The 27,388-nt window shown below is 43.2% G+C and overlaps 1 protein-coding gene across 5 annotated transcripts in view; it reads left to right on the forward strand.

Moving 5' to 3' along the window:
- Positions 1-27,388, forward strand: part of Kif16b (kinesin family member 16B) — a 299,092-nt gene that overhangs the window by 181,135 nt on the left and 90,569 nt on the right. For 2 of the 5 annotated variants that reach the window (XM_023720154.1, XM_023720155.1), the window contains exons 18-22: positions 6,646-6,678; positions 7,021-7,074; positions 8,468-9,805; positions 16,253-16,349; positions 17,047-17,097. In XM_023720154.1, the coding sequence (XP_023575922.1) occupies positions 6,646-6,678; positions 7,021-7,074; positions 8,468-9,805; positions 16,253-16,349; positions 17,047-17,097 (1,573 nt within the window). Of the gene's footprint in view, positions 1-6,645; positions 6,679-7,020; positions 7,075-8,467; positions 9,806-16,252; positions 16,350-17,046; positions 17,098-18,392; positions 20,530-27,388 lie in introns of those variants that run through there. The other 3 variants (XM_023720152.1, XM_023720153.1, XM_004635609.3) reach the window with 3 other exon arrangements.

Below are 27,388 nucleotides of genomic sequence, written 5' to 3' on the forward strand. Positions count from 1 at the left end.
GTTGGCTGATAGCATTTTCCTTACCTAATCATACAACCTACTGAGAAAATAAGGCAAAACACTCAGGCAGGGGCTCCACCGCTGTGACACTGCAGCCTGCTTCTGTGGCCTCAGGTGTCTGCACTTCTAGTCCGGGCTGCATTCTGTCCACTTCACCACAGCAGCCAGCACAGGTGCTGTCAGGCTCTGCTAGCTGCCCTTCCTGGGTTTTAGAAGGGCGGTGGTGGCAGAGACACTTAGCGAGTCACTGTGAGACCCCAGAGGCTGGAACTATTTATTATTTCAATTCATTTAATTTTTGTCTTTTCTTTTTAATCAGTCTTGCTCTTAGTGCAGTGGTGTGAGCTGAGGAATTTACACCTTCACTTTTTGCATTGTTCATAATAGCAGGAATGTAAACTGGGAGATATGCAGCTGTATCAGAAGCTGCTAGATGTCTCTTAATGAAAAGAAATTATTATTTCTGATAAAAAGAGGCCTTGTGCTCTGCCTTTCTGTTGTACCTAACACAGTATGTGCAACTTCCAAATGTCATTTTAAAATGGTAAAAACAGCTGCAAAAATAACATCCTTTTGTGGTTTCCCTTTTAATTATAACATTTAGGAAATTAGCATTTAGAGCCATGATAATTCTAGTAAAGTAAAATAGTAAATTGTACTTAATTTAAATGCAGCTGCTTTCAAATGCAATTACATCTGAAGTAGTTTACTCGATACTGACACACTTGCATTTATATTTTATAATCTATTGTGGCTTGCTATGTAAATAATTATCATGGGGTATGGAAAGAAATCTTTTTAAAAGTATAGCCAGTAGATATGTAATACTTAATAAATGATACATATTTATTAGCAACAGCTCACATCATTTAAAATACCATCCCTAACTTTGTAATTATGACTATCAGAATGTGTATGGCTTTGTTTTTAAGACTGGGCAATTTATGTGGGTTTTTTCTTTTTTTCTTGGTTTATTTTTAAATTGCTGCTCCTATTTTTTTAGGAAATGGCAATCATTATTCACCAAAGGCTTTCAGTAGAAAATAGCAAAGCTCTGTTTAGAAGCAGGTCACAGAAATGAAGTCACAGCCCTTCATTGAAAATTTAAATGGGACTCTCTCTGATGTTTTTTTTTTTTTTTTTTTCTTTTCTCTTTGATTTTTTGAGTTAGCATTTTACATTTCTATAGGTCCTACCCATTTCCATGGATCCCACCCAGAGCTGCAGCCTCCAGTCTGTGGGCCTGGCGGCCGCCACTCATCCAGAGGCGCTCTTCTCCACCCCAGTCAAGTGCCGAGCTGAGGGTCCTCAGGGGGCCGTAGGTCGCCTCCACGCCTGGCTCAGACCATCCTCCCCTCTGCGCTGGTAGCAGTGCTCGCCTATGGCCCTCACTGGCCCTCTCTTTGCCTTTCCTACTGTTGCTGCTCCTCGCCCACCTGTTTCCTCCAGCATCTTTTACCCCCTTGCGCAGTGCTGCTGCTGTCTTGGGTGATTCTGCGTGGCTAGCTCATCTGGCACTGTGGTTACTTAGGTAGTACTTGCTTTGCCTAGGAGACTTCTTTGATTTCCAGCTTTCTCTTTCAAGCCTTGTTAGGCCCTCATTTAGTTTCTGTTCAATATCTGATCAATTCCTCATACCAATATTGAGCTTTTTGAATCCTCAGGTGGTCCTTTTTTGGTCATCTGCCAAGAGTCTCAGCTCTGGAGCCACTGACCTGTCTCTTCCCTGAGTCAGTGTCCAGGCACCTCAGCTTGTGTTACAAGAGAAAAACATGAGCGCAAAGATCTGTGCCTCTATAAATTAATAATCTCAAAACCTGAATCATGTCCAGTTGGCTATTTTTAAAAATCTTATTTTCTTTATCAATTCTCTTAGACCTGGGCCCTTTCACCTATTATAAATTATCTCCCTGTCCCTGCAACCCTACCATCTGTCTTCTTGCTCTTAGCAGAGGCCCTTGTTTCTAACCTCACAGAATGTAGAAGCCTAAGAGAATAGCACCTTCATATCTCAGATCTGCTTTGCAATACCCTTTTATCCTTCTTTCCTGTCCCAAAGACGGAGCACTTGCTTGCTTTTCTCAGAGTAACTACAGCCACCTGTAGGACTGATAGCTTATAGCATTTATTCACTGCACAGTGCTCATGTGTACTCTGATGGGAGCCTCTCACCTAGAGAAAACCAGGATTAAGTTTTGATCTGTATTTTAGTGAAGAAACTAAGGGTTAGAAAGCTGAAGAGATTCTTCCATGTTTGTGCCTGAGCTAGAATTCATTTGGCACTAGACCCCTTACCCTGAGGTACGTTCTCTCTTCTCTGCTTTCTTGAGGCCCTTTGTGCATCAGATCATCAGCTTCTTACCAGTTTTTTCTGTCCAGCTCCTCCCTCCTAGCTTCTTTATCCTGGAGTCAGATAGGCACCTGTCTCTCATCTGTCAAAAAGAACATCAGCCTCCTAAATCTACCACTTCCCCTTTACAAGTAAAACCACTGAGGAAACTCTCTGCCACACTGTTCTCCCCGTCTCTGCCTTCTGGCAGGCCTTGGCCAGACACAAGCTACTCCATGTGACCTCCGTGTTCTAGGCATGGTCTCCTCTCCCAGCTATTTCCTCCAGCGTCTTTCACCCCCTTTCTCAGTGCTGCTGCTGTCTTGGGTGATTCTGTATGGATAGCTCATCTGGCAGCATGGTTACTTAGGTAGTACTCGCTTCACCCTGTGCAGTACTAAGTGACACTGCTTAGTCACTTAGTACCACCAACTCATTGAAGTCTCCTCTTTACTCTGCCTTCATGTGCCTGCACTTTCCTGTCCTCTGTCTGACTATCCTTATTTGAGGCTCGTTGTTTTCCTCCAGTGTCTGCAGTACTTGTGGTCTTTCAGACTTCCCATTCTTCCCACATGTCTGGGTAACCTCACCCACTCTTGAGGCTTCACTTGATACAAATCCCAAATCTAAACCTTCAGTTCTACTAAGGGCATGAGTGCCAGATCATTGTCCATTTTACCCTTCCTTCTGAACATTGCAATTGGGATGATCCTTGGAACTCTTTGGGAGTAAAACAGAGGTCTCCTTCCAGAAGGCAGGATAGGGTCAGTGTAGGAGCTAAATCCAAAGTACTCTGAGCAGCACCAAATATGGAGTGAGTTGGTCAATAGCTGCAGTGGGTGTTAAGCCCTACATGGCCCTATCATCTTGGTGCCTGCCCTTGACAGCTACCACTGCTTCCCTCCCCACTGCCACCTCCCTCAACTCTCCTCATCCTTCTGAGCCAGAACATTCAGAGTGACTCTCAAGCTAACAATGGCAGTTGACACCCAGCAAAATTGTACATATGTTTATCTCCCCCAATCCTGGCTATAGTACTCTGGAGTAGGGCTTATTCTTTAAGTTCCATAAAAATGAAGTGTCCAAAGCTAGCTAACTCATACAAAGCCTCACATCCACTGGAATTTGTGTTCATATTTGCTGGCCTCTAGGCACTTAAAAAAATTCACCTTTCCATCCTCTCTCTACTCTGGCAGAAAGCAGAGGCTCATCTGTGACTCTTCCTTTCTTGTCCCTGCCCCTATCAAAATCCAGCCAGCTATCTAAATTTGTCAACCTCCTAAATAGAGAAGAGCTTTTGTTTCTTTATCCTGGTTGTCTTGGAATCTGCCTCCACTGACTGTTATTTAAGATGCAGAAAGGGCTTTCTAATTTGTGTCTTGGATTTCCACATCACTCCCTGAACAGCTGTTTTCTACACACTTCCTTTGTGTGTACCCTTCAGCAATGCTATCCAAGATACAGCCCATCTTTAGAATAAAGTTCATAGTCTTAACTTCCAAGACCTTTATCTGTCCGATTTCTCTTGTCCTTTAGGGCTTTGTGTTTTAGCATTGGTCCCATCACAATCCTGAATCTGGTTTTATTGGGATTCCTTGAGTTCCTGTATCATAGAGAAAGAATGCCACAGGTGGGACCTGAAACAGAAACCCTCTGCATTCCAGGATTAGTACCCCCTCTGAATGACACACTATCACAGACTATCCAGGAACCATACCTTACAAATTGCTATATCCTTTCACATAATGGGCAGGGGATATAGCTTAGCAGCATAGGTACCTGCCTGACAAGGGCAGGGTCCCTAGTTCGATCCCCAGTACCAAAAAACAAACAAACAAACAAACAAAAAAGTGTAATATGTTGCCTGACTTCTGTACTCAGTGAGAAAAGTAAGTGCCCAATGAAATGTCATAGGAGGTATTACAAATTTTATGACCTCCTTGAGGCCACTCAGCTCCCAAACAATTGTAGTGGTCTGCAGTGTAGATTTTAGCACTGAACCTGAGTGTGTCCTTCCTCTGCCACTCATTTACCCTAAGCCTCAGTTTCACGCTTTGTACTTGTAGATGGTGAGAGTGGCCACCTCCCACCTCCAGAAGTTAGGAGACAAGCAAGAAGTAAAGTATAGCTGGTATGAGGCCCAGAACCTGATGAAAAGGGGGCCCATGCTGTAACCACACCTCGGATGGTGCCTTCTCCTTCAGAGGCCCAGCTCCCGCTGTGGCCGCCTAGCTGCAGGGATGTGAGGTTGGCAAGAGAACTCCTGCTGGGTGCATCGGACTGTTGTTCACAGGAAGAAAACTGAGCATAAACCCAATTCCATTAGGGAAATTCTATGGTTTTAAAAGTATTTTTTCCAGTAATACTTTCTGACTATGAAAATATGAAGTCTAAAATTCAATTATGGAGTTAACAAGGATTCTGTGAAATAAAATAATCAGATTGACTTTTTAAAATTTTAAGTTGTTCAATTTTAATGAAGCCCTATACCTACATAATGGGATAGCATATGGGTTGAACTTCATGGCCAGAAAAGCTTTTTGTATATATTGACATGACTGATTTCACATGAATAGCAATATCTGTAATAGGCTGCTGGTTATTTTCATTTGACAGTGGGCTAAATACAACTCCAGATAATAAATTTCAGTGGACTTAGCACACGCATGTTGCATCATCAACTTGAACATTGCTTATAAGTTGAGTCAATACAGGGTACTTTGGAGGTAGGAGGGTGGGGGTTCTAAAGTTGTTTCCACCAGATTTTTCTTCCATGACTTTGGATAAGTTATTTGAAATATCCAAGCTTTGGGTTTTTCATCTGTGAAATGAAGATGCCATTTGCTACCTTAGAATTTCTCAGTGGGTTTGTGTCCCGACCTGCGGGTTAGTCAACGAGGACCCTAGAGGGGGAGTAGGGATGAGAAGGGACAGGAGACACAAAAAAAGGAGACAAGAGAGGATTCTGATCGAGTCTCGTTTATTCAAAGGAAACTCTGGGTATATATAGTGGAGGCATAGGGAAATGATGTTGGTGGTTAAAAGGCGCGAGTAACTAGGCAACCGGGCTATGACTGGAAGTCCCACCTCTGGGGCATAGCAGAAGACTTATGGGAAATAGGCGGGGTAAGAAGAATTAGGAGCTTAGTTCAGCAGAGGTAGGGGAAGAAGAAGTCAGCATCACTAACGACGCTGATGCACCAAGAGAATTTTATAGGTCAGAGGCACTCAGGTGACCATTAAGGGATATGTGGCACAGAGTCATGATGTGGCAGATTCACAGGATTTAGGAAAAGACTCACTTGCAACGGTATTCAAGGCCCAGAGTTATTGTGCCTCCCACAGGTTTGTAAAGGAAGATAAGATGTGTGAATTGGTACAGTACCTGCTATGTACCAGTGATGGTGAACCTTTTAGAGCTTGCAGGGATATAAACAGCCCACTGTGGCACGTGTGTTGTAGGTATGTCACACTGTCAGAGACATGCTGTGTTGCTTATAAAAGCTGTGAGGCATCTTATTCTCACTGTCAGCCCATATTAGGATGAAAAGAGATCCTGTTCAAGTATTTGTTAATTATTATAAAAGTAACTCTTGAACAATTTGGATTTGCACTTTTCCAAGGAAAACAAATTATGGTGGATTTTCCTATAGTTCAGCTTTTCAGCTGTGTCATTTATTTATTTATTTATTTACTTATTTATTTATTGCGGAACCAGGGATTGAACTCAGGCCCTTGCGCTTGCCAGGGAAGCACTTACTCTACTGAGCCATCTCCTCAGTCCCTGTGTCTTCTGTTTATAACAATAGGGAAATAATAAGCTTAAAATGTTCATGGCATTTAATAGGATTAGTGCAGCCTTACAATAATCAAATACGGTATTTGGGAAATCAGCTTGTGTTATCAATATTTTAATGAGCTAAGATTTCCAACAATCTGCCTCCTTTTATTTTGTTGCCAGTGTATAAATCTGATCATAATCCAAATGCCTCAGGAAGTCCTATGTCACCTAGCTACTAATTACAGGAGGCTCTCAAACCTGTAAGCAGCATACCTGTGTATATACTGTTCATTATTACTGGTATTCAGTTACTTTCCATATGGTGATTATCATGAGAAATGTGCCAAACATAACAGAGCTAACTTTGTGGATTGTTTCATGAATTTTGAAAAGCAATATTTAGAAAGAGATCTCTCAATTTGTGTATGGCTATTGTCTTTTAAGTACCTTACTGCTTTTCTCCTGATGTTTCCTTGTAAAATTATTTTCTTAATTGATGTCTGTGCTCTCTTTCTCTCTCTCTATCCCCTGGCAGTCTTTTCCCTGTAAAAGGACCCATCTGTCTAAGGTAGAGATCCGACATTTTTACATACTCATCAGTGGCTAAGCTGCATGACGTAGATAATGCTTGTTATTTAGAAGTTATGTGTAACTCTGTTCTTTCAAGATATAGTGACATTTGTTTGTTTTTTGTCAAGTGAAATTTATCCTTTTCAGTATGAATTCAAGCATCCAGAAATATGTCTAATTTTTAATCACAGTCATAGAGCAAAGAATGTGTATATTAAACTTGCTAATCCATGGTAATTAAAAACTAATGAGGAACCAGTGCTGTCTATAATATATGATTTTATATAGAGTGACAGATAAACGTTCAAAGACGTAACTGATTTTCATTTCATTTCATTAGACTTGAATTTGAACGACAACAACGTGAAGAACTTGAAAAATTGGAGAGTAAGAGGTATGGTATATGGGGCTCAAGGTTTGTGGGTCCCCTGTGAATATCCTGTACCCCCTCCATTGCATCTATTTCAGTGCCTGCATGTCTCAATTTACTTGTCTCCTGTAGTAGTGACTTCATTTTAACTGGTTTGCTTTACTTCATGTTGTAAGAATGAGGGAATAGAGTCAATAAGGAGATTCGCTGTACTACTTTAATGCAGCAATTATATATTTGTTTGAATTTAACTCAGAAGCCCTCTCTTAGTATCCCTTCCATTTATTTTTGAAAGGCCATAAGAATGACTAAAGATTAAATGCAAAATCAAAATAATTTCCCTTTCTTCCTACCCGATCCTTCATTTTTAAACACCTCCCTTTTATTATTGTTCCATTTGTATTTTCTGTCTGTAACCCACTCTTTGTATTTTGCCCTCATTTTTCCTTCGGAGTATGCGTATGTGTCTGGTCTGGCTGTTTGATGGCCTTGGAGAGTACTGTGTATCTTCTGAAATCTTTGCTCAATAAAGCTGTACTCTCTCCCTTTCTTTTTTCTTTCCTGTTTAAAAGGCTAAAAAGTATGCCATGTATACATGTTGGTGTAGAAACTAAACTATAGAAAGTCTTCAGATTAGCCCCTTAGAATCTGAAGCATAAATGTCCCATGACTATTTCATTTCTGGCACCATATGGGGCAGATGTGTGGTGGCCAGGAGGTGGAAGCCATCCACACATCCATGCCCTGCTCTCTAGTGTTACTTTAGAGGCTATGCTGACCCCCAAAACCTGATATAGCACTCCATGAGGTAGCATGTCACTTCCGGAATTGTGCATTTGAGTATTCTAAGGGGTTTTCCAGTTATTTTCAGTGTCATGCATCAGTAAACTAATCTTTTGGACCATTTGGTGATCACCATTTGTCCTAAACTAGTGATTAAGTGCTAAGTAGCATGTAGTTAGTTGAGCTGGATCAGTGAATTGTCAATTATCTTGACTTTGGTATTTGACCCTAGTGAGTTGAAGACAACATAGCATTTTTATCTCATGGCATCTTGTAATGAACTTCTTGAAATTTACTCTTTGAGCTGGACAAAATTCTTCACATTGAAGTTAGGTTTAAATTGGACATTGTTCTTTTTCTTCGAACTCAGGTTTTTAAAAATATACATGACACAGTATGATTCCAACTGCCACAAACAGTAGTATCAGAGGTTACTTCAGGAGAGTAACCAGAGGATGCACTGAACAGTTAAACAGTAAAAAATGTAAAGACCACATTCCTGAAAACTTGGAGGGAACATACTTCCTGTGTCATTGTAATGAAGAGTTTGGCTTTACGTTGCTTATGTGTTTTCAAATGGACGTACCATCTGATGTAGTGAAGCGGTAATGTTGGGTCTGGATTTGCATTTCAGGAAGCTGATAGAAGAGATGGAGGAGAAGCAGAAGTCGGACAAAGCAGCACTGGAGCGCATGCAGCAGGAGGTGGAGACGCAGCGCAAGGAGACTGAAATTGTCAAGCGTGAGATTCGCAAGCAGGAGGAGAGCCTCAAGCGCCGCAGCTTCCACATTGAGAACAAGCTCAAGGACCTGCTTGCTGAGAAGGAAAAGTTTGAGGAGGAGAGGCTGCGTGAGCAGCAGGAGATTGAGCTGCAAAAGAGGCGACAGGAGGAAGAGAGCTTTCTCCGTTGGCTCCAGGAACTCAGTAGCAGCGAGCAGGCCGAGAAGATGGAGATCTTCCAGGAGCTGGGCCGGCTGCAGCGGGAAAAAGATGAGCAATGCAACAAGCTGGCCCTGGAAAAGCAGAGGCTGGAGGAGCAGGAGCAGGAGCAGAGACTGCTGGTGGCACAGCTGCAGGAGCAGCTGCGGGAGAGCCGGGAGCGGACCCCGCTGCAGTGGGGCGAGGTCCTGCAGGCCCAGGAGGAGAAAAGGGAGCTGGAGAGCATCCGGGAGGCCTTGCTGCACGCCAGGGAGGGCCCAGCCAAAGGGGACAAAGGCAGTCAGGGGCCAGATGAGGGCCAGCTGCGCTTCTTAGAGTTCAAGAGAAAGCAGCTAGTCCAGCTGGCCACTGCGGAGCACGAGCTGGCCCAGCAGGAAGACCTCCTGAGTAAAGAAGTCCAGGATGAGCAGGAAGCCCTGGAATGCTTGCAGTGTGAAAAGGACACAGACTCCAGGTTGCCAGCAAACAATGATGGTAGTGGCCCAAGTATTTCCTGGGTGGCTCGCGATTTAGAGAAAATGAAGGCAGCGGAATACAGGCTGCGGTATAAAGAACGGCAGCTACAGGACCTCCTGCAGAATCACCGGCCAGCTCTGTTGGAAGAGAAGCGGAGAGCAGTGGAAGTCCTTGACCAGGGCCTGCTCAGCTTGGACAACACTCTGTATGAGGTGGAAAAAGAAATGGAAGCGAAAGAAGAGCAGCTTGCCCAGCACCTGGCCAGTGCCCGTCAGCTGCAGCAGCTCCAGGCCACCTTCGAATTCACCACCAACATTGCGAGACAAGAGGAGAAAGTGAGGAAAAAGGAGAAGGAGATTCTGGAGTCCCAGGAGAAGCAGCAGAAGGAGGCCCTGGAGCAGGCGGTGGCCAAGCTGTGGCGCAGGCACTCGGCCTTGCAGCAGCACGGCACCCTGGGCCCACAGGGTGAGGAGCAGAGGCAGAAGCAGGCCGTGCAGAGCAGCAGCAGCAGCAAGCAGTCAGACCTCCTGGCTGGCCTGGAAACTGAAGTGGAGGCCCTAGAGAAGGACCGGGACAGGTGAGACCTGGAACGCAGATCGCAGTAGGTGGTGAGCGTAGAACATTTTACCTTTCTATCCCTCATGGGGTAAATCTCACCACCTTTTCCAGAAAGCAGTTCTCCTAGCTTTTCTAGCCTCTCATATACAGGCAAATGGTTACTTTATGAAACCTGAGAAAAGTGCAACTGAACACTTTGGATCTTCTAGAACCATTAGCTTAATAGACAACTGCATGCATGAAGCCTTGTCCGTTGCTCCCTGACCTGTGGAATGCAGAGTGCTTTGATAATACAGAAGCCTGGATTTCCCCCTCCTTTCTCTCCCTGCTCCCTCCTTCTCTGTCTCTCTCTTCTATCCTCCTTCCCTTCCTGTCCCCTCCACTCCCTGTCATGCCCTTCCATCCCCATCATGTGTCACTGTCCATGCCTTTGCTCTTCCCCTCTCGCTCTCTTTCCTTCTCTTCCTCTTTACCTTCTTCCCTCCTCATCTGTTTTCTGCTCCCCACTGCTGCCCTTCCTTACCAGTTGCTGAGATCTCTCTGACCAGCATTTATCATGGTAAAGCATCATTCCCAAAGTGCACAGGCCAGGTATAATGTGCAGGCTCCCACAGCCTTGGGAGAACTAAGGTCTAAGACTTCTCCCACCCCATGGGCTCACAGTATTTGAGAGAAAACCTCAAGACTCTACTAATCCCAGCATGTGTGGTGCTGAGACAGCAGGATTGTGAGTTTGAGTCCAACCTGGATGACAAGGTGGCACCTTGTCTCAGCAAAACCAACCAAACCAAATTCTCCTGATGGTTCTGGGTGCGTTGAGATATGTAACTATGTTTGGTGATACTATTTTTTGGTGTTGTGAAAAATAAAACTTTAGTCATCTAGCACTCTTGATAGTAAGGAAAGAACATTTAACTTCCTCCTACACCTGTTCTCTGTCACTATGCAGTTCGAGACAGTAGTTTTCAAACCAAGAACTGCACTGTATTCAAGCATTTCAGAGCACTTCTGGGCACCTTGCAGACATGATACTGACACCTCTGAAAGGCTGATAGCCCCGGGGTATGCGAACATCACCCAGTTTGGAAGCTACAAGGAGGCATCCAACCCTGGCCCAGCTCTTGCTGTCTGGGTGACCTTGAGTGGGAGCATTGACTCTGGGCCTCAGTATGGTGCAGTGAGTTAGGTCTTTCAGCTCCAGGGCCTTTGATTTGATTTAGGGTCTCAGTTGAGACCTTAACTGCAAGCCTAGTTGAAGAGGCTGGACCTGTACCCTCCCTTGCCTACCATAGCACCTCTAGGAGGCACATCGGAAGGCCCCAGGTTGGCCCTTTGGGCAGAGGCATAGTAGAGCAGAGTTGGTTGCTAATGATGTGACTCATTCCAGGTGTCACTGAAGCCTCTGTCCCATTGTCTATCCTGAATGGTCAAGGCGACTTCCTTTTAAATAATGGGTTTACATTGTGGATTATGTATACAGTAATTCCAGTGTAATTCCTTTAGGCAAAGCAACAACAAAATAACAATAAAATACCAAAGTGCCATTATTCCAGAGAAATGGGTAGGAGGCTTAAGAAAATGATTGCAAGTATGCTATGTAAATGAAATTGTTGGACAAAGCTCCAGCCCCAGGAAATTTAAAGTAGAGAAGGGCACGCTCTCAATTTGTATCCTGCAGTGTGTAGCAAGAAGGGAGTGGAGCTCTTAGCTGGATATCTCTGGCTTTTCTCAACCAGCCGTTTAGTATTAATACTCTCTAATAGAGAATGCAGGACTGTGGTTTCTGTGGAGGTGATTAATGTCAGCATTCCTGCATAAGCCACACAGAGGAGGCTGTGAGCGTCTTAAGTTCCAGTGAAGTAGGCATTGCGGAGATCAGTTCAGGTCAGGCTAGTCTTTCTGCCTGTGTGTGAGTCCCCACCAACTTTCTCTGGATGTTTCTGATGAGTTTTATTTTCTTGCCAGGTTCTCATGGCCAAGCCAGGAGCTGACACTTGGCCCCTTGTGAACGTCTACTAAAAGACTATATTTATCTATAATATAGATAGACCATACACTGAACCTGGCTTTCCCATTGGCTTCTCAGTCCCTGTAATCTGAGTTTAATTCATTATACTGTCACTTTTCTACCACCTGCTTGTTCCAGCTGCCCACATAACTCCCATCAGACAGCCCCAGGAGAAAAGCCCACCTGTCACTGTAGCAGGAAAACTGTTAATATATTCATTAAATTATATTTTCTTATCTGATAATATAGTAATAGTCATGACACCAACCATGAGAAATAATCCCATATCACTCAAACTGTTTTAAATGCTACATGTGTGTTGTCATTTGCCCTTCCAATAAAGTGAGGACCATATAACAGATGGGAAAATTGAACCTTCTGTGGATAAGTAGCCACTGGGGACTAGGGTCACAGTTAGGGATGCCAGAATGGCAAGTTGGATCTAGGTCTGTTTCCACCTGTCACTTGGCTACTTTGTCCTCTTCTCTGCTGAGCATGTGCATGCTGTACAGGTGGGCCAGCTCTTAGCATGACATCTTCTTCTGGTTGCCTTATTTGATCCTGGCTACTCACATAAATCTCAGTCTTCCTAGGGCCCTACTCAAATCCTGTTTCCTCTGTGGAGTCCTTTCCATAGTCTGAGCTTGACAGATGCTCCTAAGCAACTGTTGCAAGTAAATTTTGTGCTGTGAATATTGCTGGTGATTTTTTATAGTCTTCCATTCTCTGGCATTGCTGAGAACCTGTTGACACAGTTCCCTGATTCTTATCCACCTCTGGACTCCTGACTTCACTTTTTTATGCATATTGTTCCCTCTTTTAAAAATACTGTATGCATAGCAAGTTGCTAATTAGTAGGCAGACGCAGGTCTGTGTTAAACCAGGCATTGCCTCCTAAGAAAAACATGCTTACTTACCTGCTGACCATTTGTCTCAGTTACTTTTCTCTCGTTGCTGGGACAAAATATCCAACACACAAAATGAAGGAAGGAAAAAGTTTATTTAGCTCAAAGTTAGTGGAGATTTCAGTCCATACTCAGCTGGCTCCAAGGCAGAGTGGCCCATGTCAGAAGGCAGCTGTTCATGCCAATGGAAAACAGAAAAGAGCAGAAATGGGAGGAGCAGTAGCTAGCAAGCCCCTCTCTCTCCCTTGTATTGTATTCAGGCTCTCCACCCCAGAGCAGATGTAGCACTCCCACCCATAGTCACAGCATTGGATCATGAATTAATCAACCTCTAGAAGCTGCCCGAGCGACTGCATGAGGCTTCAGGAGGGGACAACCAGACATAAACCATAAACCATACACCCTTTGATCACATTTCTGAGAGTTAAGAACTTGGATTTCATGTTCAGGATACAGCATCAGGTTGCTGGTGGGAGCAGCATGATACGTTGGCTTCTCAAGCTACAATCTCTGATTTTGGGAGCTGAATGAATTACAAAGATTAGCTGTCCCTAATTTGCTCCGTTAAGAAATAGAGACCCAGTGTAGAATAACTTGTTCACAGTGACGCAGCAGATGAGCTGCAGCCATCAGGTACCGGGCCATGTGTTGCCTTGGTCCAGATTTACTACTCGGCGTGGCCCTAGTCTAGGCATGGCCCTAGATGTAAGCATGGCTGGATCAGTGGAAAAATGGCCTTATGCTTAAAAACTGCTATCAGGTAGACCTCATATTTGATGGATTGTTTAACATTGGAGCTAATTCGGTTCCACAATTTGTGGCTTATTTTAATTTCTCATGGAATTTTTATGCAGCTCCCCTAGGCCCGCCTATTTTCCTTCCCCTTTCCATCACTTCTGCTCAAGCCAAAGTGGATTCCTTCCTTTGCTCATACTGCTTTCTGCATCTGGGATATCTTCTGCCTCTTCTCCAAGTCCTCACATTCACCCCCTGGTATTGGAGGAGTGAACTTAGAAATGCCTTGACTATGATGCCCCTCTTCAGTAGACCTTTTCCAAAAGCTCTTCGAAACATAGATCTCTTTGTCAGGTAGAAGTATTAATCAGAATCCTGTATGTCTCCCACAAGTATCCTGTGCTGAAACAGGAGTTAGGAAACTCAGAATTCTGCACAGCTACTGCCCAACACTTGCTAGTGTCTTCCCCTTGGTCAGATCCAGCTTTGAAGTACTTGTAGCACCTGTCCTGTACCCTTCTTATAGATCCTTCTCAGCTTACCTTTTTTTTTTTTTTTTTTTTTTACAGGTGTGTGACACCTTTCCTACTAGGAGGCAAATCTCTTTGCACGTAGAGTTCTTGTATAGACTTACTATGCTTTTCAAAACATTCTCTCCTACAAGGTGTGTGTGCCTGAAATACCATTAATCAATGAGTCCATGTGGCTCCCATCTCTGTAGATTAGAGTATGAAATCCAGCGGCCAAAGCAGGTGATCTGTAGGGTCAGAGTTGTACAGAGAGTTGGCAGGGTGCCCTGCAGAGGAAGGCCACACCTGCTAGTTTGCACTGTCGTTCCTGCGTCAGCCTCTTTGTATATGGAGCTACTTCTTGTGCCGGAGTAATAGTCTGTCTTTGCCAGCTGCTGTCTGGCTAGTTACAGGGTCAGAGATATGAAGGAAATCAAGGGCCTGGGAATGAAGTGGTCAGACAGATCCACAGTCTTGGTGCAGGTAGTCTGTGAGAGAAAGCAGCATTAAAAGCTCATCCAGAATAAAGGGGTACAAGGCCAGGTCGAAAAGAACACAGATGTAGAATTAATTCAGTCATGCCAAGAAGGAGCACCTGGTGCTCACAGTTACTTTATATGTCATTAATTATAAATAGATGAAGTTTGCTAAAAAAACTGCACTAGTATATTCAGAATGATTGTATTAAATGTATATCTGATGGTAAGATAATAAAATTTCAGCTTAGATGCCCTTATGAATTACTCTGTGGCTTAGAGCTCTCAGATAAATCAATGCATTTATTCTCTCACTATAAGAAAACAATGATTCTTTTTCTCCCCATCTATGTATCTTAGGGACATTTCAAACTGCCGATCCGTCCTGGATATTAAGAGATAAGTGCTTGGCTATCACAGTGTACTCAGAATGCCACAAGGCTCGGGTGCTCCTGAAATTTAGGTTTGTGTTTTCCTTGGAGCTAGTTTCAAATTGAAGTGAAGGTCAGGGAAGATGATTTATACATAACTTTGTTTCATGTTAAGTTGCACATGAATTTGTTTTTTTTTTTTTTAATTTTTATTTTTGTGTGTGTGTGTGTGTGTGTGTGTGTGGCCAGCTCAGGCCACCAGAGGGCGCGGCTGGCTGGCATGTGGTGCTGGGGGATTGAACCGTGGTCCCTTTGCTTTGCTAAGCTTGTTCAAATAGGTGCTTTAGACCACTGAGCCATCTCACCAGCCCCATGAATTTGTTTTTAATACCAGAAGTATACATTGTACTTTATTCAGGCTGTTTCATCTAAAATGTTAATGTCTATACTAAGCATTTTAGAGAATTCTCTAAATTGGATACTATGCAGAAAAATGTTGACAGTGTGATGCAGGTATTTAGAAATACAAAGGTAGATTTATTATTTAGTGGTTGTGCTAAGATGTAACTATGGAGCCCATTTAATTTATTCCTTCTAATCTGTTCATAAAATGAGGAATGCAGTAGAAAACTGGGCCAGGCTTCATTTCAGTAACCATGTTGCAGAAATGATTTTTGGTGACTAAAGTTGTAGTCTTACCAGTTTTGTCCTCTGAAGGACAGAACAGAGATTGGATTGCAATCTCCTGGGATGGCTAGAACTGATTGTTACACTTCATTCAACTTCACCTACATTCTGTGGGGTACCAGATAATCCTTGCTCAGTGCTTTAGAAGTTCACTGTCTCTGGCTTCCCCTCCTTCACCTCTGGACCTTGAGGTGGTGTGGTGCCAGGCGTTTGGGAAAGGCAAGACCTTTATGACGTGGTCTTCCTGGCCTGGAGCAGACAACCCACTTGGAGAGACATGGCACGCCAGGAGCAACACAGCAATCTATGACATTTTCCTTCCTTAGGCTATACACCTTCAATATTTTATAATCCTCATAAATGACATGATTGAGAAATCTGCAGCATCCTTTTCTGTGTGAGGAGACCAAGTATTGTGTCTTAGACTCAGATATGGTAGTCACAGGGCTTCCCACATTACGACTGTAACTCTCTCCTTTCCTGCAGTAGGCTTCCAAGGGGCAATCCAGAGCAGGTTCGGTCCAGGTGTCTTAGTCTCTTTTCCTGACTCAGTATACTGTTTTTTCATTTAACTTTTCCTTCTTTGGGGGGAAAGCAAATAGTGAATGCATGGCACTAGGTTTCTTGCATAGGAGAAAATTGTTTATGATCCTAAGTTTTTATGTATTGCATTTAGAATGGTAAAACTTCCTATTGTTGCAGTGTCATAAAGAGAGACATAGTAATCACGTGTAGTTAGAGATGTTCAAATTTGTCCCCTCTCCGTGGTTTTCAGAATCAATGCTTACATTGAAGAGGAAGTCCAAAGACGGCTTCAGGATTTGTATCATTCAGTTGGTGATGCTAGACATGCTTCTACAGATCTGATGAAGGTAAGCAGAAAGAACTGTTTGCTTTTGAACATGACCTCATTGGTAAGTTACTGGTGGCAGCGATAGTATGAGGGCTTACATTATTGGTACTTAAGAGAAAATTCAGGTGTGGGATATTGAAACAAATCGTATGAAATATTTCTTGGATTGAGCTTAACATGTTACACATAGTTTTAATTCAAGAATAACTTCATTTGTATTTTGCAATTCTGAGAAAACTCTTAAGTGAATATAAAGTCTCCTAAAATGCTTTACTGTATTTTGTGTGGTTTACCAAAATTCTATGTGTAACATGTATCTGTTTTCTCCTAAAATACAGCCATTTTTTAAGTATTTAATTTACTTTAAATTATTCAAAGTAAAAATACATTTTTCCCATTGAGAGATTTTTATCAACTTGTGAAACAGTTCATTTCTAATGTGCAAATTAAGAAATAGATAAAGAAAATCTTCCTTGCAATATTGTTTATAGAATTGTAAGATTAGGAGTAAATAGTTCAGTTCTCTTCCAGGCAGATGGATCTATACAGTCCTGTTTACCTTAGGCATATAAATTCTATAGAAGGTTGTCATTGTTGAATGATAAGTATATTTCTTCAGAATTTTGTTCCCATAAATACTTCTAATTGAATCAGTTTTTCTCCCCTTTATGAACATGCTATAATTTAATATAGAAGGCTTCTTATTTTCTTTTCAGGATAATGAGAAACTTCACAATGGCACCATTCAACGTAAGCTAAAATATGAGGTAGGTAATGATTTTTCAGATTGATAGGGTCGCTTAAATTATGGCATGCTTGTGTGATTAAATTTTCTTAATGTTTAGTTGCATAATTAGAATTTTGAAGTCCCAGTGAGATTAATGGCTAATGGGGAAAGCAAGCTATTATATGGACTTAAAATTAAATGAGATCCTGCAGGTTGAAAACTGCTCTGGCTTCACTTGAGTGGCGTGCAGCAGTAGTGGAGCTCTGCCCAGGCTTTCCTTTGTAACAGTATCCTTTCCCTTGGTCTGCATTTAAAAGGCAGAATTATATAATCAGATGCAAGGTTTGGAAATGAAACTGAGTACTTCACCATGTTTTAAAAACCTTTTTCATTTATAGACTATGAGTTGGCAGTAATACAAAGAAAATATTCTTGATTCATTAGCTTAGTGCTCTGGTCGATTTTCAAACTAATGTTTATTCGGACATACAGTTTGTAAGATTTTGCTTATTTTTTTCCTTGTCTGTGGCGCCTGTCCTTGCGAGTTCCAGATTTGAAAACAAAATACAAGTGCTGGGTGGTGGAAATGTTCCCTCCCACCAATGTCCATATATTACTGAACAGACAGCACCAAGTTGACTGTTCTACTGTGAGCATAACTGACTTGATGGTGACTACCACCTGGGAATGACATTGTGCCCTTCTGGGCCCCATCTCTGGCATAGGTACCCTCAGGCAGAGCACAGCGTCACTGTTTATGTCTTTGTGTCCCTTGTGTCTGGCACATAGTAGGTCTGCAGCAAGCCTTCCCTGATGATGGTGACCTGAAAGGAAGGACACAAGTAAAGATCCCCATGAAACAGACGGATAAAAGGGAGGCATGACCTGGGTTGCAATACCTGCGATCTCCCCTTGGCCTTGCCTTCAGATTTTCCTTATGTATCCCCTGATGGTTTTACATTTCTTACATACAGTCATGCACTTATTTTCACATCTAAGTGTGGCATTTTAAACATGGAGGCAAAGCCTTGGAATTTACTCCAGAGAGAACAAAATCTGAGATCAAGAAATGGATACTGTGGATCAGTCCTGTACTATGTGCTTGTATCAAGTGCTCAGCAATTCATAAGATGCATAATATGGACATTGATGTGCTGTGTATAGATCAGATCTTTTTAAATCATGTGTCAATCAATATCAATGGCTTAGGCTCTCAACCTCTAAATTACTCCTCCCAATGAAATAAATAACCACAAGAATCATCATGTGCAAAAAAGTCACAGGAAGTGATACTACATGCCCATTTCAACTTTTTTTTTTTGACATGTTGCACAGAAAAGGCAGTCTCAGCTGGCGGCACAATGTGTCATCTGTCTTCCATCCAAAGACTCCACTGACACTGCCCATGTTGTTATCAGAGAAGAGAGGAGAAAGGTGGGACTGAGCGGCCACTGCAGCCATCACCTGCTGGGGAGCAGCCCAGACCCCAGAGCCTCCTGGCTGTCCTCTACATCATCACAGGAGGGACAGGATCTGTCCTCCAGGGCTGAGGTGCTGCCCAACAGTGGGTGCAAAGATCTTCCTGAACAAAGATCTCCCCACCTGGAGCCAGAGTGCCTTCATCTACCTGGAAGCACTTTTCTTAATGGGAAGGAGACCAGCATTATTGCAGAGGATTTTCAGGGAAGGGCAGAAGATCTCAGTAAGCCAGTGACTTCCAAGGATGAAGACAGCTTGGCACCTGATTCCAGTTGGACATGGCTGCAGTGCACATCCCAGCAAGCCCTTGCAGACAGCAGAAGCATGCAGGCCCCGCTGAGTGGGGCCCTGTGCTTTGTTCTCTCGGGCACTGCTTCTTGGGAGGAGTGTGCATCTAGCAGCACCTCTCCAAGTGGCCTGGTCACCACAGTTTGTGGTGAGCAAGATGAGAAAGCCTTAGCTACTGAAAAGATTAGTTCTGTAGCATCACTGATAAACATCAGGTCCAAGGGCAACAGTGGCCTGGGATATTTTTACCACAAGTTCTCAAAACTTTATAAAGACAGCAGTAGTCACCTGCTGCATGCAGGTACCGCAGTGATCAGCAGAGTCATGCATTTGGGGAGTGTGTGTGCCCCAAGTGGGCTTACCTCGCACCTGACAGCATTCTTCCGAAGCCTGCCTGTGCTGAAGCAGCTGCCCCAGGCCTTGCCCTTGGAGTCACAGGTAGCACCATCAGGACTCCACTGTGTTCCTGGAGCTCAGCTTGGCAGTAGCAGTGCAGAAATAGGGAGCCTCGTGCCAGTGAAGACGGCCATGCCTTATGTGGCCTCTGCCTTCAAGGCTGCGGGCTTACCAGGCTCCTCACCAAGTTCGGTTTTCTGCCTCCAGTATGAAGATGTTGGACAGAGCTGTGCATTTATACAGACCCTCCTGCCATTCCCAGCTCTCATGCTGAAATTGCAAGCATGCCCTTTTGGAGACCTTCAGAAGCATGTGACTTCCGCTGTGCCTGGCATTGCAGACAGCCTGAAGGAAGTCAGAGGCATTTACTGGCTGGCTGTTGCCAATTGCTCACACCCCGAGCCCCAGCCGGGATGCCTGCTCCTGCTTCCCACAGCGTTATATGCCTTGGTCCTGGCAAATACTTGCCCAGGCTCACTGAGCATTTTTCATGCTCTGCCTCTCTCTAGACTGCAGGAGATTCAGGTTGGGTTTGGCGGGCAGAGTGTCCGATTCCTGGGCTGTACAGAAGGTCTCCTGCTCACAGCATTCACTTACAGCAAAAGCCTCTCCCAGCAGCTCTGCCGGGATCTCCTGTGTGTGCTGGTGTCAAAGGCTGAAGCCCTTGCCTGTGCGAGCCATCCATTACTGCAACAAGACTTGGTTCAGCTTTCTCTTGATTGGAAAGTAGAAATCCCCACATTAGCTTTGGCAAGTGGGGTTAAGTTGTCCTCCAAATTCCAGACCACCTTGGTTGATATGGTTTACTTTCTTCATGGCAATATGGAAGGTGAGATACCTTCTCTGGCAGAGGTTCAGGTGTTGCTGTACACAACAGTCAGAGTTGAGGGTGAGCCAGGCTGTGGCCTCTGCCGGTCCCTGGTCCTGCTGAACACCCACCTTGCGCTGGTGAGGGAAGACGGCGTGTTTTATCCTCACCCTGGAGTTCTGTGCACCCTTCCCCCTCGTGTGCCCTTTGACGTGACCCAGTGCTGTGCTCTGAGTGAACTCAGGTGCGTTGTTGTTCCAGAGAAGAACAATTTATCAACAGTAGAACTCGTCTTCTCACGAAAATGGGGGCTTCGACTGGATTCCAAAAATGGCCCTCTTGTGGCCCCTCATGCAGTGCCCAGTGCCCAGCTGATCACCACCCTGCCTCAGCTGCAGGGGGGTCAGAGTGGAGTGCCCGAGGTCTGGAAACTCACTTTCAATTCCCAGGATGAGGCATTCTGGCTAATCTCACACTTGACAAGACTCTAAGAAGAAGACTTAAAAGCTGTAGCACAGTTTTCATGGGATCTTTAATAAAATGAACATTTCTCTTCTTTTTTATTAGTATATGTTTGCAATGCAGAGTATCTACACTTCATCACTGGGAACAGGTACATATGCATATTACTTCTTGATCCCAAAGAAAATAATTCCAAACAAAAATAAAATGAACATTGTGAAAACAGTCAAGGGCATATTCAAATCTTAGTATAGGTAAGTTGGAATTGGAAGAAAGACCTCTCAAAATGTAAATATCTTAAATATTATAGTTGGATGAAAACAGGTGCTGGAAGAGAAGTGGTAAAATACCGTTATTACCACCTGCTTCGTTTCCTTGAAACCCAGGCTTGTAAATTTGGGTCTGCCTCCCTATTAGGAGGCTATTACAGAGGTGATTTCTGATTGTTTGGCTGTGTGGCGATTTATGGCGTGGTGGCTTAGCATCCATCTGCGCCTGCCGATCCCAGGGGCTAATTTGTGCCACCTGAAAGGCAGTGGCCTTCCCTGACACCCTAGCTCCAGTGCGATTCCGTCTCCTGTGGCAGCGCCTGTTAGTGCTTCCTGCCCTCCATCACCCAGCGCAGGTGGGAGAGCACTGCCAGCCCTGCCGCGCCTTCTGCCTCAGCTAATTGCCTCTCCCTTCACTCAGGCTTCTTGACTGTTCCTTTCCAACACCTGACTTGGTTTATTTTATAACTAGTCTTTGCAAATGTCCACTCCCCTGGCTCCTACCACAGTGGGGTTATTTCTCTGAATTTTTGTATTTCTACCTTAGACTGTCCACAGTTTTTTCCTAAAGACTTCCTTCTGCTGTCCCATCAAGTATGGTATTGTCTGGGAAGACGCTGGCTGCACTTTTCCCTGGCTTCTCACCCTCTTGCCTCTTGCCATGCCCACCCTAGTAAAGAGGAGCCCTGCTGGCCAGGGATAGGCATCCACCTCTGCTTGTGTGGGTCTTCCCTTCTCAGGAAGTTCCCGCTGTCCCTCCTAAGGGCATTGGCTGTGCCCTTTGTATCGCTGTCTCCCAAGAAACAACTAGCTCCCTTTTCTCTGCCTTTGTGCCACAGTCCTGTGTGCATTCAGTAACACCTTTGTGTTTATGTCACATTTCCCTTGAGCCTGGTCACTCTGCCACTGTTGCCCTGCCTCTGAGGGTGTGGCGTACTGAACTGCAGCATCTGACAAGGCAGCCCTGCCACTCCCCTCCTGCTCAGTGGAAACTACACATTTATTTTTCAGTTCTGCTGAAATCTTCGGACAGTGGGCACCATAAATGTAGTTTTTGTGGTTTCTGTTAATCACTGGTGACAGGGATGGTTTCAAAATGCAGCCCACCCAGAAGCTCACCCTTCCTCTGGCAGGCAGAGCACATCTTCCCTCTGTCCACATTGGAGCCAGTGACAAGCCACGCAAAGCTTCCATGTTTTCTTTATCTTTTTTCAATTTTTTTTTTTTTTTTTTAAAACCGGAACCAGGGATTGAACTCAGGCCCTTGCGCTTGCCAGGGAAGCACTTATTCCACTGAGCCATCTCCCCGACCTCCAAGGCTTCCATGTTTTCACCTGGAGTCCTCCACCCAGTTTTGAGGAAGTAAAAAGGAAAGCCCAGGAAGTTGGAGAATGTACAAGGACCTCTACCCTAATGACTAATGCCCTCTTTCCTCTAGGGAAGCAGTTTGTTGTCAGGACAGATACATTATCTTGTTTCTAAGGTGAAACACGTTTTTATGCTTTCCAAAGCCCTCTCCACCATACATATATATCTTATATCCAAATGTTCACATTGAAGGGACTGGTTTGTCCTGTTTAGGCTAATAGATCATCTTCTATCATGGGAAAAAAAATCCAAAGTGTACCATTATATACTTCTAATATCAACATCATTTCTCCAACCGATTTTCAGAATTTTGTTTTCTCCAGCTATGTCATTCTGCTTTACATTTTCTTAAATTGTCTCACTCAGTATTTTCCTTATAATCCTTGAAAAATAGAATAAGTGATCATGAACAGAGATGAGAACTTGAGATTCTGCCAGAGGGTTGCCACAGTCAAGAAAGGCAGTGATACATAAATTGTAACTAATTTAAACAAAGAGCACTAAATATTCAACCAACAGACTTGTGTGTCCTCACAGGTACAAAGGCAGAATTCTTCCAAATTTCACATCGTGCATGGCTGTGATAGCTGTTACTGATGAGCATGCACACTCCGGAGCCCTATGCAGAGTCCTTTCACACATCGCCACTTCTCAGTCTGCTTTATGGTCCATGTGGGCCTCGGTGGGGATTATGGTCAGATCTCACCAAGTGACAGAAGCAGCCTAGAACGCCCACATTTTACATGCCTCTTCTCTGTACTGAGCATCCTCTGTACCTGGAGCTAAAATATAGTTTGTGGGGCTGAGAGTTCAATTTAGTATCTGTGTAGGAAGTATTAAGGTTGTTGTAATGCCTGCAGAAGCAGCGAAGAACTGCTTGTGCCATTACCACCATAGCTTCAATCAGCAGCTTCCGCTGCCTTATTCTGCAGAGTTCCAAAGTCTCCTCCAGTGGAGCAGGTGTGAGAGTCCCAGGAGTCAGCCTAATGGAGCAGCTCAGCTATAATGAGTTTCGGAATCAGGAGAAAACCTAACTGCATACATGCTTGGTTATGTGACACTTTGCATTGTTGTAATATACATATAAACATTTACATTATGGGACTTAATACTTTCTAGACAATACATCTTTGAGTACTTTTGAAATAGTGATTTCATCCGACTTTGATTAAAATCCATTATGCTCACAGCTGCCTGCTTTGCAGACTTGTCGTTGGCAGGATAAATTTATTTAGAGTTTGTTGAAAAACATTTCAAAACAGTTTGTGTCCTCAATCTCATTTTTTAAAAAATGTGCCTACTTCCTTTTGGAAGGGAACACTTAAGCTTTCCAGCAGGAATAATTACTGTAATTTCTCCTTACCTTCTTTTCCCCAGATGATTTAAAACTAGATTTGAGCTTTTATTTTTTTAAATTAATGCTGATTTAATGATGAGTCCAGCCCACTATAAAAGCAAGTCTACTTCATCCTTCAAAAATATTTAGTATGGTACATGTTCTGTCAGTCAGCTATTGAAAAGTAAGAAGCATGACACACAACCCTCAAAGCTTTGGTGGCTTTTTGTGTATACCAAACAAATGAAGTGAATCATGAACACTTTGCCCTTCACTGCGGGTTTGTATGTAGGTGACAGAGGTTGTGCTGGAGGTTGTAGGACTACCCGTGTGTCAGACTCTGTGTCAGCTCTGAAAATGCAGTAGACGTGATGGTAAAGGTGACCACAGGAGCCTCTACTGGCCCAGCTGTCAGCTCACATCTCATTGGCCAATCCAAGGTCAAGGCAAGGAAGTAGACTCCACCCCTGTGGATGATCATGCCGGACAGTGAAGACTTGTGCCAGCTGTGCAGTTGACCATGGATTCTTTATGTCGAGCTTCTCAAGGTTCTGAGCCTTCCCACTCATGGAGACTTCCTAGTACTAGAAGAATGTGTGTCCTAGGACTTTTAAAGTTAGTTCAGTTTGCTTTCCAATTCTGTCTTTGCTTGAATACATCCATGCTTTGGAGATGGTTGTTGTTAGGCCATTTTCTCTATAACCTTGAGATTGTTGCAAGTCTCTTTATCCGATGAAAATATTCTTGTAGCGGAACAAAGCAAGTCTGTGCTGCAGGCTCTGTCAAATCACGGCCTCCAGAGAACAGAGTCTCTCTCTCTACTTCTTGGGGTTTGTTTCTCCAGTAGCCTTTAGTCCATCCTCTGTTCCATGAATAGCAGCTGCCAAGCTTCCACTATCTAATCTTATGTTAAGGATACATGTTTGTAATTTGTCAAAGCCTCCTTTATGAGAAATGGAGCCAAACAGTCTAATGAGAAGGAAAGAGATTCTATTGTAAGTCATTACCCCCCACCCTTATTTAGCCGAAATCTCTTCTTGCTAAAGATGTAGAGGATTGTTACAATAACAACAGCCTCAACTATCCAGTATAGTGTGGTTTACATAGTGTAAAGGTTTGGCCCCTATATTGTTCCTTTTTATTTCTATAATGATGCTTTTGGAATGGAAGATTTAGCACCATTTCCCAATCTCCATTTTTATATGTGGGAACTTTGACCCAAAAAGGATTGTTTGTTGAAAATCGGAAGTAAAATTTGAATATACTTACTCCAGAATATACTTTAAAATTTTTTTTTTTTCAGTAACAAATCCACCTCCTTCCTAAGCACTGTTTTACTTGGTATTGTCTGGGTAATTTTTTTTTTTTTTTTGACAGTGCTAGAAGAAAATATTTACAAGCATCATTAAGTTAATCCTTGCCTGACCTCTATTTTTTTCTAATAATTCCTGGACATGAAGATGATTTCAATGAGCTTGTTGCTGTTTTTCTTGTTCTCATTGATTGCCTAAAATTTCTTTCCAAACCCATTGTTTACTTAGAGGAACCTTGCGTCTCTTTTTTCCAAACCTCTCCATTTTGCAGCTCCCCAGGATGAAAAGTCTGGACACAGTCCTGATGTGACTGGGATGGAGATCACCATGGATGCTCAGTGTTGCTCCTTTAGCTAGAAAGTTAGACAGTAGTGCTGTCCAGAAACCTGAAGGAAATGCCTCCTCTTGTCCCACCCTGGGTTTTCTCTTAAACTGTAGAATAAAGCACAGCTGGAACCAGAGCTAGAGCTGAACAAGACATCAGGGGTATAGATGTGTGGTTCTTTTCATGATTAATCAAAGATACTGTAAAACTAGAATGGGGAACAATCTGATTTTCCTTCCTGCGGATCCCAGACACTTAGCAATTGTTGCCCTGTTCACAGCCAAGTGTACTAGACCCAGTGTTCAGTCTTTTTACAATAATCTTATATAATGAATTGTTCAGAAATGATCATTGGGCTGGCCAGATAGCTCTGCTGGCCCTGCCCCTGGCGCATGCTCAGTCTGTGATTGAGACTGGGTGTGGTGGCACACACCTGTAATCCAAGTGCTTGGGAGCCTGAAAAACAAGAAGAATCAAGAATCACTAAGAGTCCAAGCTGTGTAGTGAGACCCTATAGACCCTGTACTAAATACATAAAAAAGAAAGAAATGAAGATCATTCAAGGGGCTAGGCTTGTAAGGCCTAGAAACCACAAAATAGCAACAGTTTTGATAGTTTCAAGTTGAAACATTCATCAGGTATCCAGTATTTCAAACTTTGAAACAATGTTGGTCTACTCAGATCAATACAGAGGAAATAATTCCCATAAGAATCATGGTTTGGAAATGTCAGCTACACTCAAGTTATTCCTGAAGCATCCATGTCCGGTGTAGTTTGTCAATTTCTGAGCAATTGATCCTTGTGGCTATATATTAGGTTTCTAAAAAAATTCCTCTATTTGAATAGCTTTATTTCTGTTTCTCAATGTAAGTGACCTAAGCTCTTTTTAAAGAGGAGATAAGGTTAGCATTTGTTCTTCTAGGCTGCTGTGAAGTCCTGTTCTTAACAGAGACATGTACCTATATCGTGGGGGTGGGGAGGTACATGTCTTTGCAAAAGCCAGATAGTTGCTTTACTGAGCCCTACCAAGTCTTCAGGGAGAGCATGAGTGAGATGAGCTCCTTTTGTGGCACAGGCAGGGATCTCACAGACACACTATGAGCACATTTTTTTTTTTTTTTTTTTTTGGCAGAACTGGAGATTGAACTCAGGCCCTTGCGCTGGCCAGGGAAGCGCTTATTCCACTGAGCCATCTCTCCGGCCCCTATGAGCACATCTTGACAGTTTTTCATACTCCTAATTTCTCTTACTCATAGATGTCATCATCATTCCCTGTTCCTTATGACATAGCTCATATTTGAGAATATACAGCTCTTCCCCAAAGCCTCATTGTTAGATTGCTAGGAAATAGTAGTTACTTAATCTGTAATAGTTCTGTGTGGTTGATAATAAGGAGGAATAAGAAATATGTGCTATGGTAAGAACAAAGATAAGAGTTGATGATTTCGTTAAATCTGATAGAAACCATCATTTGCCTGTATTTTTGATGCAAAATTTGATGTGGATACCAGGCAATTAGATGGCAGATTTTGGGTCTGACCTTTTCATGGTCAAAGTGTGTACTGAATTTCACCATCTGGTCCATAATTAGGGTGTTCAGGGGAAAGTGCTGATGATTCCCTGTAGAGTGTGGCTGTTCTGCATAGTGACTGAGAAGGTACGAATGCTGCTTTCTATCCATTTCCTCCATTGGCCGCTTCTGAAGGAGACAGCCTGAGTAGGAAGAGAGGATTTGAATGTGATGTTATGTTGTAGCCTGTGTTCTGCCTGTGTATTTTGGCTGAGCATCTGACTGCTTTGTTTCACCACAATAGAAAAGTAGCATATTTGTTGACACAAAACACTATTACATTAAAAGCTATCAGAAAAAAAATTCTTTGTATTTATTTTTTGAAGATGATATTTGTCATGTACAACACATAATCCAAGTTAATGATTACATTTCTTGACCTTTTATTTCTAAGTAGAGCCACTCCAGAATTGCACTTTAGTGCCTTGTGCCCGCCACACAGAGCGGCATCCACGCACAGCCTTGCGTTTCTTTACCTGTGCCGCTGCCTGTTACTTGCCTGTCCACCACAGTCTGACAGTCTTCTTAGCCACTTGGAGGGAAGCTGACTGATTCCAAAATAAACAATATCACGGCACTTAACAGCTCTCATAAGCAATGGGATATAATGTGCTCTAACACACTTTTACATGTCTAGTAGAAAACTCATGATACTCAAAATATAGCCACTTTCAAGTCAAGAATAAATTTTGGGGACATTTATATTAGGATTTTTTT

This window comes from Octodon degus, unplaced genomic scaffold (genome assembly GCF_000260255.1).
Source record: "Octodon degus isolate 3935 unplaced genomic scaffold, OctDeg1.0 scaffold00073, whole genome shotgun sequence".
Taxonomy (NCBI): domain Eukaryota; kingdom Metazoa; phylum Chordata; class Mammalia; order Rodentia; family Octodontidae; genus Octodon; species Octodon degus.